The following is a 13,150-nucleotide window of genomic DNA, read 5'->3' on the forward strand; positions in this document are numbered from 1 at the left end:
TTTGCTTATGTGGTGCTGAGGAATTGAACCCAGGACCTCAGGCATGCAAGGCAAGCGCTCTACCACTGAGCCACCTTCCCAGCCCTCCATGAGACTTTTATCTCCAATAAATCCACCAGAAAGTGGCACTGTGGCTCAAGTGGTGAAGCACTAGCCTTGAGCTGAAGAGCTCAGAGACAGCACCCAGGCCCAGAGTTCAAGCCCATGATTGACCCCCCCAAAAAAAATCCCACCCTTTACCTTGATGCTCATTCCTGGGGGACATTTGGTCCCCTGGGAAGTATGAAGAAGTTGTCAGCTAAGCTGAGTTCTGTCCAGAGATTCTTCAGGCAAACCCAGAGACCCAGCTATTTCCTGAGGACTCAAAGCCCATGAGCTGATTGGCTAGCTGCTTCAGTCAACTCTGGCCCCACAACATAGGTAGGCAGCCTGCACAAGGCCAGTGAATTATAACACATAAAACTTAACCTAAGGGGCTGGGAAGGTGGCTCAGTGGTAGAGCGCTTGCCTTGCATGAATGAGGCCCTGGGTTCGATTCCTCAGCACCACGTAAGCAGGAGAAAAAAAAGCCAGAGGTGGCACTGTGGCTCAAGTGGTAGAGCGCTAGCCTTGGGCTGAAGAGCTGAGGGACAGCGCCCAGGCCTAGAGTTCAAGCCCCATGACCGGACCCCCCCCCCAAAAAAAAACCCTAAGAGACTGAGGGTGCAGAACCCGAATTTGACTGCAGCAGGCCTCACTCAGCAGGCAAAGGGACCTCCACCAAATCAGCAAACTGGAGTTGTCTGCTTCCACAGGCAAGAGAAGCTCTCAAAGTGGACATAGTCCATCTGACCCACAGGATTGACATGACAGTCCCACATGGGATTGTGTAATGAGTGCCAGGAAGGGAAATGGGGCTGCTTTGACTAGAGGCCAGAAGAGGCTGAGCTGTGGTCTGGAAACAGTGTGAAAAAGTCATGTTGGCACCGGAAAATTTGAGATGTGACTGCGAAGCAAAAGACCCTCGAGGGCGTGAGGACTCAAAGGAGCCAGTAAGACGGGAGTCAAGTCTAAAAGGCCCCGTTCCATCCATCCAGATGTGAGATGGCGTCTGCTTTGAAGTCAGTGAAAGGAGAGAACTGGAATCGAAGGAAACCCACATCTGGCTTCAGGGATCTGCTCATTGCCAGTTTCTACTAGAACTGCTAGGACTTCTGTATTCTAATCTTGTCTTACTGCGTGCTCCATAGATGTCAGCTGAATGGATGATCAATTGCCCTTCTAAGGTGCAAGGCTGCCCCTGTGAGAAGACCAGTGTGGGGCTCTGATTGATAAACTCACAGTTCAGGAAAAATATATTTGAATCAGCTGCTCATGAACTTCTGCAATTGACATGGTGAGAAGTCAAAACCTGGACATAGCAGATGCACCAAATGTGTGCCCACCACTGTGCCAAGAGCTGCCGACAAGGTTGATCCTAGGGGTCCAGACAAGAATCCACAGGCCCAAGACAGGACAGGCACGGTCCCCTGTACCTGTCGAATCCACGAGACTGGAAGATCAGAGGGGGTTACACCTGCTGATCTGAGCCTGAGTTCAAGTGCCTGCACTGACCTCATATAAACCACATGAATCATAACAGCTGCAGCTGCAGTGGTTCAACCTGAGGAAACGGCTGTTTGTGCTGGGGCTACCACCAATTAGAAGCTTTGTGTGCTCCTTCTATCTCCCAGATCCCTACCAAGGCTAAGTTCCAATGAAGGATGCACACACAGAACTGCTCTGTGTATGTGCGTTAGTTTTATAAGTTTATGTGTGTCTATAACAGATTGGTACCACTCAGCAGTTTGAGACAACTCTTATGAATTAGTGCACAGCTCTTGGCAATCAAAGGCTGCATTGAGGTTGTCAGCTAAGGTGAGTTCTGTCTGGAGGCTCTTCAGACAAACCTGTTCTCAAGTTCATTCATGGTGGCAGAATTCACTCCCTGTGAATGTAGCACTGAGGTCTTGCTAACTGCATGTTGGAAGCACCTCTTATGTTCCTTCCACTTGGCCCCTCCATCTCAGGAGCCGAGAACCTTTCTTGTTTCAAATCCCTTGGACTTTTCCAACCTTGAGAGGAAGCACTGCTTTTCTTTCTTTCTTTTGCCAGTCCTGGGGCTTGAATTCAGGGCTTAGGCACCGCCCTGAGCTTCTTTATTCAAGGCTAGCGCTCTACCACTTGAGCCACAGCACCACTTCTGGCCTTTTCTGTTTATATGGTGCTGAAGAATCGAACCCAGGGCTTCATGCATGCTAGGCTTGCAAGCACTCTACTACTAAGCCACATTCTCAGCCCTTTTAAAGAGCTTCTGTAGGGGCTGGGAAGGTGGCTCAATGGTAGAGTGCTTGCCTTGCATGCATGAGGCTCTGGGTTCAATTCCTCAGCACCACAAAAGCAAAAAAGAAAAAAAGCCGGAAGTGACGCTGTGGCTCAAGTGGTAGAGCACTAGCCTTGAGCTGAAGAGCTGAGGGACAGCGCCCAGGCCCAGAGTTCAGGCCCCACGACTGGACCCCCCCCCAAAAAAAATAAAGAGCTTCTGTAATTAGGTCAGACCCATTGGGTGAAATTCCTTCTGATGGTTTTCTGTAAGCATCAGATCCATAGTCCCAGACCTGGTATGAATGGAGGCAGAAGAGTTTGCAAGCCTGGTGACCCAGGCACCCTTAGGGTTAGGCTCATCCCTAACTTTCACCTTTCTGACCTGTCTCATTTCCTCACACGTCTAGGAGTGAATAACTTGTAGAGCAAACCCTTCTCCTCTTGGCTTCAGAGGAAACGGGTGAGGTTGCCCCTGCCTTCCAGCGCTTGCACACCCTCCTCCACCTGCTGGGGTCTGGTATCCTGGCTTCCTCTCATACCAAGAAATAAAGCCCAGAGGAGTCAGAAAACAAAATGTCAGAGCTGGGGTTGGAACCTGCCTCATTCTCACCTCACACCCCACGTCCCTTTCTCTACGCAGACCCTTTCTACCTCCTGGGCACGGAGGAGATGTTCCTAGGAGCCCTTCCATGCCGGTGCCCGCCTTCTGTGGCCCATAAATCCGTGTGTTCCAGCCTCTTCTGGCTCAGCTACGCCCCGGCTCTGCCAGGCCCACGGGGGGCAGGGTCACCCCCACACCCTCCCAAACCACACACGGTGGTGGGTGGAGGACTGGGGGCTTGAGACAGCCCTGCCGCCTCTCCTCTTCCTCCCCCTCCTTCCCCCTCCCCCTCCTCCATCTTTCCTGGCCGCCTCCCTGCCAATCCAATCCTCTCCTCTCTCCCCCTCGCTCCCCCCTCTCCTCCCTCCATCCTCTCTGTCCTTCCGTCCATCCTCTCTGCAGCCTTCCTCCGTCCCTCCCTCTTCTTTCTCCATCCCTCGCTCCTCTCCTCCTCTCGTCCTCCCGCCCCGCGCGCGCGCCCTGCCCTCGCTCCCTCCCGCTCCCTCCCGCCCGGCACTGCCGCATTCGCTGACTGCAGCTCCAGCCGCCGCCCGCGTCTCTCCGGCCTCCGAGCCCCGGCCGCCGCCAGCACCATGGCCAGCACCGTGTCGGGTAGGAGCCGGGCCCCGGGTCGCAAGGGTGGCCGCGGGTCGGGAGGCCGGGGGTGGCCGGGCCGGACCGGGCCCGCAGCGCTCGCCGGGCGGGGCGCGGGCCCTGCGGTGCGTGATGCAGGCGCGGGGGGGGGAGTTCCTGCCGCAGGGACCGCAGACCTGGCGCGGGCCGAGGCTCCGGAAGCGCGCCCGTGCCCGCGGGGTGTGTGCCCGCCCTGCGTGTGCGCGGGGTGTGTGCCCGCGGGGTGTGTGCCGGCCGTGCGTGTGCGCGGGGTGTGTGCCCGCGGGGTGTGTGCGCGAGGTGTGTGCCCGCCCTGCGTGTGCGCGAGGTGTGTGCCGGCAGTGCGTGTGCGCGGGGTGTGTGCCGGCCGTGCGTGTGCGCGGGGTGTGTGCCGGCCGTGCGTGTGCGCGGGGTGTGTGCCCGCGGGGTGTGTGCCGGCCGTGCGTGTGCGCGGGGTGTGTGCCCGCCCTGCGTGTGCGCGGGGTGTGTGCCCGCCCTGCGTGTGCGCGGGGTGTGTGCCCGCGGGGTGTGTGCCGGCCGTGCGTGTGCGCGGGGTGTGTGCCCGCCCTGCGTGTGCGCGGGGTGTGTGCCCGCGGGGTGTGTGCCGGCCGTGCGTGTGCGCGGGGTGTGTGCCGGCCGTGCGTGTGCGCGGGGTGTGTGCCCGCGGGGTGTGTGCCGGCCGTGCGTGTGCGCGGGGTGTGTGCCCGCCGTGCACGTGCGCGGGGTGTGTGCCCGCGGGGCGTTAGTAGAAAGGGCGGGGCCCTCTGCAGGAGGGGGCGAGGGAAGTACGGAGGGGCCCGGAGAGAGCAAGGCGGAATCGCAGGGCAAGCAGGACGGAGCGCGGCGCCCGTCTGGCGCGCCGCCATTCGCACCGTGGCTCCGGGGCCAGCGGCCGGAATGCGGGGTTCATTCCCGAACCTTCCCAGGGAGCCCGCCTTCCCGAGAGCGGCCCGGACGCTGGGGAGCTCCGCCACGCTCCCCGCCCACCCGGCGGCCCCGCCCTCGCCACGCCCACCCGGCGGCCCCTCGCCACGCCCCATCATGAGGGCCCGCCCCTCGCCACGCCCACACGGCGGTCCCGCCCTCGCCACGCCCACACCGGCGGCCCGCCCCTCGCCACGCCCCATCATGAGGGTCCGCCCTCGCCACGCCCACCCTGGCGGCTCCTTCCCCCCCCCCCCCCCCCCCAGCACCTGTGTGTGCGGGCGGCTGTCCCGGCCGCCGCCTCCGCCCCGCAGCCCGCAGCCCGCGGGCGCACCACCAAGCTCCGCCGCAGCAGCTCCCACCGCGGTCCCCCCGCGCCCCCGGAGCCGGGTTTGGCGAGGAGGTGACCGGCGCGCCCGGCTGAGGGTCCCCGGCCCTCCCGCGCCCTCGGGAAGCTCCCCGTGCGTGGCTTCTTGGCCCACCCTGCTCTCCCAGCCTCCCGGCCTCCGGCGCATCCCCAGATCTCCCGCGCCGCGCGCCTAGGCGCCAGTCTCGGCCCGGGACGCCTTCTCTACCCCGCCGGGCTGGCTGCGGGCCAGCTCCCCGCCCCGAAGCCCGCTCCGCTTCCCGCAGGGTCGGGCCACGCCCGTCCTCTTCCGGCCCGTTGGCTCCTCGAGGACGCGTCTTCCGGGAAGGAAGCGCCGCAGGGGCCCTCGGCGCCGAACTGTGTCCGCGTCTGTAGCTCCTCCTCCCTCCCCAGCGCCGACCGCGCACCGGCCCCCAGGCCTTCTCCGCATCTCTCCCGACGGCGCAGGGCTCTTGGCCGGCCGGCCTCCCTGACCCCGAGGGCCTGCCAGGAGCAGGTGACCGCTACCAGGTCCTTAAGCTGCTCCCTGTCTGCAGCCAGCTGCAGCCCTTTTCCTGTGTACCTTTCAGGCACAAGCGGAGGACCTCCGAGAAGATATCCAGCCCCAAGTACTGGCCCGTAAGACAATCCATTTGGGGTTTTGGAGGCGTGAAGAGGAAGAATGATCTGAGAGATCATTCCGGAGTCTGTTAACAGGAAGGTGGGGGCTGAGTCAAGCCCCCTCCTTCCTGGCCTCTCCTTGGATGCAGGTTCATCCTTGCTCCAGCCCAGAGGTTCTCTTACCCGCCCCCCCTCTCTCACCCTGAGCACAGGGCTGGATGCCCCCGTCTTTTGACCGGATGCTGCCTGTAAACAGGGCTTCTGCTTCCCTTGTTGAATTTGCTTCAATAACACAAATAGTTCACGAGTAGATTTTGCTTTTTAAAGAATAAAACCACAAGTCAAGCCAAAGCTCTTTGAGGCCTGTTCCCCTCCTGACCCTCTTTCCATTTCTCTTTGAACCCTCTTGACGACAATGAGCGAGACGTGGCTTCTTCCCCTCAGAACCTCTCCTTGGTTCTGGTCTTCCCTGGGATTCCTTTCTGCTCCCTGAAAGCCTCTTGGCTCTGTGTTGCTTTCAAATTAGTCCAGGTCAGCAGGAAATTAGATCAAATATAAACACTCGCTGAAAGGTTGTGGAAAGATCCAGTTCATCACAAAGTGTTTGGTCATTTCTTCTGTGTCCTCTTTCTACACTAACAGTTTTCCCAATTCCACATCAACACAGTTTAAAAACCGTCTGTGTGAAATGTGACCAGAAAGTTTCTTGTCCATCTAAATGCTTGTGCAAATTCTTACCTGTCTTTTCAAAAGACACGGGTAGATACCTGTACACAGCAACTGGATTCCTTCTTCCAATGTAAGAAGGCTTATCTTCAGCTGGGCAATGGTGGCTCACACACAGGAGGCTGAGCCAGCTTGGGCAGGAAAGTCTGTGAAACTTATCTTCAGTAAACCACCAGAAAACCAGGAATGGCGCTGTGGCTCAAGTGGTAGAGGGCTTGCCTTGAGCTGAAGAGCTGAGGGACAGTGTCCAGACTCAGAGCTTAAAAAAAAAGCTTATCTTCAGCCCAGGAGGCTGCTGCCTGGGTCTTAGAGTCTTCTAGTTTTGGGAAGCTGCTAGCCTGATGGAAGGAACATAGACCATCTGGAACTGTCCTTTGAGGAATGATCCTCATGTCTCCCTGTAAGCCGGGCCCCACTGTCTCCCCTATGGAACAGGGTAGGTTACAGAATTCTTGGGCATTGCTGAAACAATGGGCCACATGCCTAAGCTGGAGTTGGCTCACAGAGAATGAACCATGAACAGCCAGATTAATCCTCGAGCAGGAGACATCTTCTCTGACATGAGGTCAGGGATATCATTGCCAGGTTCATCTCTTTTTCTGCTTGGACTCAAGCAGGAACACTGGCTGGTAGGCACTTGATCTAGAAGGGCAAGATGTGGGCTGTGGTGCTGAATGGATACATCTCTTCTCTTTGTCCATGATGGCACCTGGGGCCCAAGCCTACATGGAAGGGCAAAAGCCTGGCTTTGTCTCTCAGTAGCTATCCTATTCCTGGGGAAATCAGGGAGGACTGAGAGCTTCAGTCAGACAGCTCAGAAGGGATTGCCCAGTCAAGCACAGATGTACATTTTGGTAGCTCTTGCTATTTGGGATACCTAGAAAGGACCAATTTAAACAAAATTTCAAGCTCAGACTGGGCAACAAAGCAAGAAACACAGCAGGCTAAGAGGAAGAACAGGAGAGAAGGTGAGGATACTGCTTACACGGGTGGTGGCCCTCGTCATGAAAGCGATGGATAATTTTGTCTGCATGAGTTGGAAAGGGAGAGGGAAGGTTGTAATGGGGGACATACAAGCCACAGAGAGAAGTGACACAGAATTGTAGAGAAAGACAACCAGAAGACCAGACCACACCAGAGGGGCTGTGGCCAGAGACAAACAAGGTGATAAACACAATGGCAGGCGACTCAGGAAGGCAGAAAGACAGATACAAGTGCCTTAGTCTGGACATTGGGCCTGTACTCCTAGCTACTCAGGAGGTTGAGATCCGAGGATCCTGATTAAAAACTAGACCAGGCAGGAAAGTCTGTGAGACTCTCATCTCCAAAAACTTAAACTACTAAAAAGCCAGAAGTGGAGCTGTGGCTGATCTGGTAGAGTAACAGCCTAGAGCAAAAAAGCTCAGGAATAGTGTCCAGGCCCTGAGATCAAGCCCCATGATCACATACAGAGCAAAAAGTGTCCTAGTGTGTCCAGACTGGCACAGCAAAACACCCGAGGCTGCTGGCTCCAGGGCAGCATACATTCATTCCTCACAGAATAAATGAGGAGAGATGAGACCATCATGGTCAGGGTACACTTGGTTTTCTGGTGAGAACTGCTTTCTGGTTCGTAGATGCTTCCTTCTTCCTGTGTCCTCACACACTGGAAGGGCTGAGGGAGCACTCAGGACCCTGTGCCATAAGAGCACAAGTCCCATCCAGCAGTGCTCCATGGTCATCACCACCTCATCTTCCAAAGGTCTCACTTCCCAGCACTGTGGTGAGGAGGTTAGGATTCCAGTATGTGAATTTTGGTAGAACATAAACACAAACAACTACAGGCAGGGAGAAGACACAAGTTGGGCATGGTAGAACAAGCCCACTAGTGTGCAGAACACAAGTGTTCTGAAGGCGGAGGCGGAAGGATTGAGAGTGTGAGGCCACCCCCAGCTATATGGCAACACTGTCTCAAAACAAACAGAGAGATGCAGGAGAATGCCATGGAAAAGCCAAGAGAAAACCACCGGAGTGGAGAGATGGAAGCGTTCGGGAACCATGAAGGGGAGGGCACCGGGGGCTCACGCCTGTCATCCTAGCTACTCAGGAAGCTGAGATCTGAGGATCACGGTTCAAAGCCAGCCCAGGCAGGAAAGTCCGTGAGACTCTTATCTTATCTCCAATTAACTATCAGAAAAACAGAAGTGGCCCTGTGGTTCAAGTGGTAGAGCACTTGCCTTGAGCTGAAGAGCTGAGGGACAGCGACAAGACCCAGAGTTCAATCCCCATGACCTTCACCAACAAAAACAAAGACAAACAACAGTGAAGGCTGGGCATAAAAGTCTCTAAGACACCGGCTGGGAAGGTGGCTCAGTGGTAGAACGCTTGCCTTGCATGCATGAGGCCCTGGGTTCGATTCCTCAGCACCACGTAAGCAAAAAGAAAAAAGCCAGAAGTGGCGCTGTGGCTCAAGTGGTAGAGTGCTGGCCTTGAGCTGAAGAGCTGAGGGACAGCGCCCAGGCCCAGAGTTCAAGACCCACAACCGGACCCCTCCCCCAAAAAAAGAAAAGTCTCTAAGACACATATCCATTGAACCACCAAGTGGTAGAGCACTAGCCTTGAGAAAAAAAAAAATTCATAGCACCCAGGACCTGAGTTTGAGCACCATGCAGAGAGACACTGCCAGACTCAAATTCCAGAGTCAGAAGAGAGACAGGGAGACACGCCAGAGGCAGTAGTGCGACTCTGAGAGGCAGAGCTCGGGTACAGGGTCAGTGGGTGATGGCCCCTGCTCACCCTGGCCTCACACCCACAGCCTACAAGGAGAAGATGAAGGAGCTGTCCGTGCTGTCACTAATCTGCTCCTGCTTCTACTCACAGCCTCACCCCAACACCATCTACCAGTATGGGGGTAAGTGTGCCCACTTTGCTGCTGGCCCTACCCAGCTGGGTACTGCCCGCCTGCCTTCTCCTGCTTCTGTGGCCCTTCTGACTCCTATGACCTGGTGACTTCTGCAGAGGGTGCTTCTGGGAGGGGGTGTCAAGCAGCTGCACCCCTCCCTCAGCCTTTGACTGGGGTTTGTGGGGGGGCGTGCCCCTCACCCTGTCCCTGTCTCTGGCCTTCTGAACCTCCCGTCTGGTCTTGCTCTGCAGACATGGAGGTGAAGCAGCTGGACAAGCGAGCTTCTGGTCAGAGCTTTGAGGTCATCCTCAAGTCACCTTCTGACCTGTCCCCGGAGAGCCCTGTGCTTTCCTCTCCCCCCAAGAGGAAGGATGCCTCCCTGGAAGAGCTGCAGAAGAGGCTGGAGGCCGCCGAGGAGCGGAGGAAGGCAAGCAACCCCGGCAGGAGTTCTGGCGGAGGAGGCCCCAGGCCCGGAGCCGGAAGGGGCAGGGCGGTGACCCGGGGATCCGAGGAGGGGCGGGTGCCGGCCAGCGGGAGGCGGAACCACACACGGGGGGGGGTGGACGACGGGGTGTCAGGCGGGGGTCCCGGAAGACGGTGTGGGCTCCGTCCCCTCCGCCCAGCCAGCTCCACGGCGGGAGCCCGGGGCAGGGGTGCGGGGAGCCACGCGCAGCCCTTCCCCAGCGGGGCGCGACTGGCGCCGGCAGCTCTGCCCGCACCCCGGGACCGCACCCCGGGCATCGGGCCGGGGCAGCCGCGCTGCGGGGCGCGGCGGAGACGAGCCAGCCCGAGCCCAGGCGGCGCGGGGCTAGGCTTCCGGCGGGTTCCCGGGAAGGCGGGGGGGGGGGGGGTCCCGGGAGGGCGGGGTCCCGGGAGGGCGGGTCTGAGCCTCCGCCCCGGCCCCCCGCGCAGACTCAGGAGGCACAGGTGCTGAAGCACCTGGCGGAGCGGCGTGAGCACGAGCGCGAGGTGCTGCACAAGGCGCTGGAGGAGAACAACAACTTCAGCCGCCAGGCAGAAGAGAAGCTCAACTACAAGATGGAGCTCAGCAAGGAGATCCGCGAGGCGCACCTGGCGGCGCTGCGCGAGCGGCTGCGGGAGAAGGTGGGCGGGGCCTGCGGCGGAGCTCGAGGGGCGGAGCTTGACGGGCGGGATCTGGGGGCGGGGCTTGGGGGCGGGGCCTGGGGCGGAGCTCGATGGGCGGGATCTGGGGGCGGAGCTTGAGGGGCGGGGCCTGGGGCGGAGCTTGAGGGGGTGGGGTCGGGGCGGAGCTTGGGGGCGGGGCCTGTCGCTCCGCGGGGACTCTGGTACTCAGTGAGCGGGTCAGTGGCGGAGCTTGAGGGGCGGGGCCTGGGGCGGAGCTTGAGGGGGTGGGGTCGGGGCGGAGCTTGGGGGCGGGGCCTGTCGCTCCGCGGGGACTCGTACTCAGTGAGCGGGTCAGTGGCGGAGCTTGAGGGGCGGGCCCGGCGGGGCGCACCTTACCGCACCGCACCTTCTGTCGGGCACTGAGGAAGCGCACGCCGGTCCGGAACCGGGCCCTAGTGGGACCCGGAGTGGGCGAGCTGGCTCTGAAGTCCAGCTCCGGGAAGGGGCGCCCTCTCTCCGGTGGCCCAGGCCCGTCTCAAGCCCGTCCCTCGTCGCAGGAGCTGCACGCGGCCGAGGTGCGCAGGAACAAGGAGCAGCGGGAGGAGCGGTCGGGCTGAGGCGCGCGCCCGCGGCCGCCCGCCCAGCGGTGCGCACGCGCCTTCGGTTCCTCTCCCGCCCTGTCCTCCGCACCCCCCCCCCCCGCTTCCAGCGGCCCCCCCCGCGCCCTCGTAGTGTCCCCGGCCGCGGCCCCGGAGGGGTCCGACGCCAGGCCGGGCGTGGCCGGCCCTCTTAGTGGATGTGTTGGCAACCTTAATAAAGCTAGTGGAAGTGGCCCGGAGAGGAGTCGTGCTCGTGTCTGGGGCCCTCCTGCGGGACGGCGGCGGCCGCGTCCCCTCGGGTGCCGCCCACGGCTGGCTGGGGCCCGGCGGCCTTGGGCGTGCTAACGGGGGTCCTCCGGGCCTGTGCGGGCGCCGGGAGCGCACCTGCGCCGGGCTGTGCCCGCACCCTCCCCCCCACACAGCCCCCCGCAGCCCAGGCCCGGGCCTGAGCGGGACCCTGCCGGCTGCTGGGCGTAAAGTGAGGAGGACGCGCCCCTTCACGATCGCTGGTCCTCAGCTTCATCACGCAACACTGCGGGGCACTGTGCGTGAACTCCTAGCGGGGTGTGAGTGGGCTCGGGACCTGTGTCGGCACCCACCACCCCTCTTCCTGTTTCTACATGACAGACCCCAGAGTGAACAAGGAGCCAGGCTGGAACCCAACATGGAGCTTTTGTGGGACCCAGAGATTTCTCCCATGTGGCAGCTCTCCTGTGCTGAGACCCATCTCATCCACATACTAAAACCAAAAATTGAACGAACAGAGAAAACACCAGTGTTTTTAGAAATGACTGCATTGTTCCATGTACTCTGAGCTCCCCATGGGTCAGGGAACTGTGAGCACACTGTGAGCGAGTGCTTACACTCCAGGCTGACATTAGGTGTGTGTCTTTATCACCACCTCTGGAATCACTCCTTCACAATTCCCAGTGCTTGCCAGTTTTGTACTTACCAGCTGACAAGCTTTGCTGACTCCCCCCTGTGGATTTCTCTTATTTACCTGAAACTATTGCCTGGCTCCAGTGGTTACTGGTTTTTGGAGTGCAGCTCAGGAGTAGATCAAATGTTTGACCTGCGACCAGCCTTTAGTCTAATCCGTATCACCAAAAAGCCAGAAAATAACTTTTGGGGCTGGGAATGTGGCTTAATGGTAGAGTGCTTGCCTTGCATGCATGAAGCCTGGGGTTCAATTCCTTGGTACCACATACACAGAAAAACCTGGAAGTGGCACTGTGGCTCAAGTGGTAGAGTGCTAGCCTTGAGCACTGCAAAAGCAGCTCAAGGACAGTGCCAGACCCTGAGTTCAAGCCCCAGGACTGGAAAACAACAACAAAGAAAAACCTTTTCATCATGCACTAACTTCAAACATATAAACAGTTGTAAAAATAAGAGTTTCTACATATACTTCACACAGTCTTCCCTAACGTAAGCATCCTACATGTGCCCAATCCAGTTACACCAGAAAATAATCCTGACACTATATTAACTGAGGACTGTACATTTCATGAGATTTTCTTTCTTTTTTTTTTTTTTTTGGTCTGGTTGTGGGGCCTGAACTCTGGGCTTGGGTGCTGTCCCTCAGCTCTTCAGCTCAAGGCTAGCACTCTTCCACTGGAGCCACAGCGCCACTTCCAGTTTTTTTTCTTTTTGCTTATGTGGTGCTGAGGAATCAAACCCAGGGCCTCATGCATGCAAGGCAAGCGCTCTACCACTGAGCCACCTTCCCAGCCCCGAGATTTTCTATGTTTCCAGCATCTTATTTCATGTCGTCTTCCCAAATGGTGGCAATTCCACATTCTTTTGAGGCAATGTAGATGAGACTGGGAAACTAAAATCAATAAATATTAAGGGACAGACTGCCACTAGAAGCAGACAAGTGGAAGAATCACAGCAGCTAGTTAAGTTACAAAAATGGACAACAACCTGGGCACTGGTGACTCATGCCTGTCATCCCAGCTACTGAGGAGGCTGAGATCTGAGGATCTCGGTTCAAAGCCAGCCTGGGCAGGAACATCTGTGAGACTCGTATCTCCAATAAAAACCACTAGAAAACCAGAAGTGGCATTGTGGCTCAAGTGGTAGAGTGCTTGCCTTGAGCTTAAGAGCTGAGGGACAGCGCCCAGGCCCAGAGTTCAAGCCCCACGACTGACAAAAACAAAAACAAAAAAAAAGGACAACAAGGGGCGATTTGTATTTCTCCATTGGGATGTTAAGAAACTGCAAATTCTTCATGGATATATGGAGATAGGAACTGAAAGGCATTTCTGGCAAAGAGAAGTGTTACAGGCCACCTATTATTCTGGTATTTTGAATAGATGGTAAGCCTACATAGGTATCAGCCACCAAAACTGGTTAAAAACTTTTAAGCCACAAAATTTGAAGTAATTAGTTACCATAGTAGCATAAAGTGA

The 13,150-nt window shown here is 58.0% G+C and overlaps 1 protein-coding gene across 2 annotated transcripts; it reads left to right on the forward strand.

Annotated features, from left to right (window-relative positions):
- The first annotated feature begins 3,292 nt into the window (after nt 1–3,292).
- LOC138837765 (stathmin-3) lies at nt 3,293–10,972 on the forward strand. Of its 2 annotated transcripts, none has more exons than XM_070036745.1 (5): nt 3,293–3,556; nt 8,968–9,063; nt 9,306–9,481; nt 9,967–10,158; nt 10,698–10,972. In XM_070036745.1, the coding sequence occupies exons 1-5, from the start codon at nt 3,538–3,540 to the stop codon at nt 10,755–10,757; spliced, it is 543 nt and encodes a 180-aa protein (XP_069892846.1). In that variant the 5' UTR covers nt 3,293–3,537; the 3' UTR covers nt 10,758–10,972. The 2 variants fall into 2 exon arrangements, with proteins under 2 accessions (XP_069892846.1, XP_069892847.1); XM_070036746.1 differs by lacking the exon at nt 3,293–3,556 and adding an exon at nt 5,276–5,465.
- The last annotated feature ends 2,178 nt before the right edge of the window (nt 10,973–13,150 follow it).

Source organism: Dipodomys merriami, unplaced genomic scaffold (genome assembly GCF_024711535.1).
Source record: "Dipodomys merriami isolate MVZ:Mamm:240054 unplaced genomic scaffold, mDipMer1.0.p SCAF_275, whole genome shotgun sequence".
Classification (NCBI taxonomy): Eukaryota; Metazoa; Chordata; class Mammalia; order Rodentia; family Heteromyidae; genus Dipodomys; species Dipodomys merriami.

Coding starts and splice junctions, on each gene's coding strand:
- LOC138837765 (XM_070036745.1), top strand. Junction 9,064..9,305: donor CACCATCTACCAGTATGGGG/GTAAGTGTGCCC, acceptor CTTGCTCTGCAG/ACATGGAGGTGAAGCAGCTG. Junction 9,482..9,966: donor CCGCCGAGGAGCGGAGGAAG/GCAAGCAACCCC, acceptor CCCCCCGCGCAG/ACTCAGGAGGCACAGGTGCT.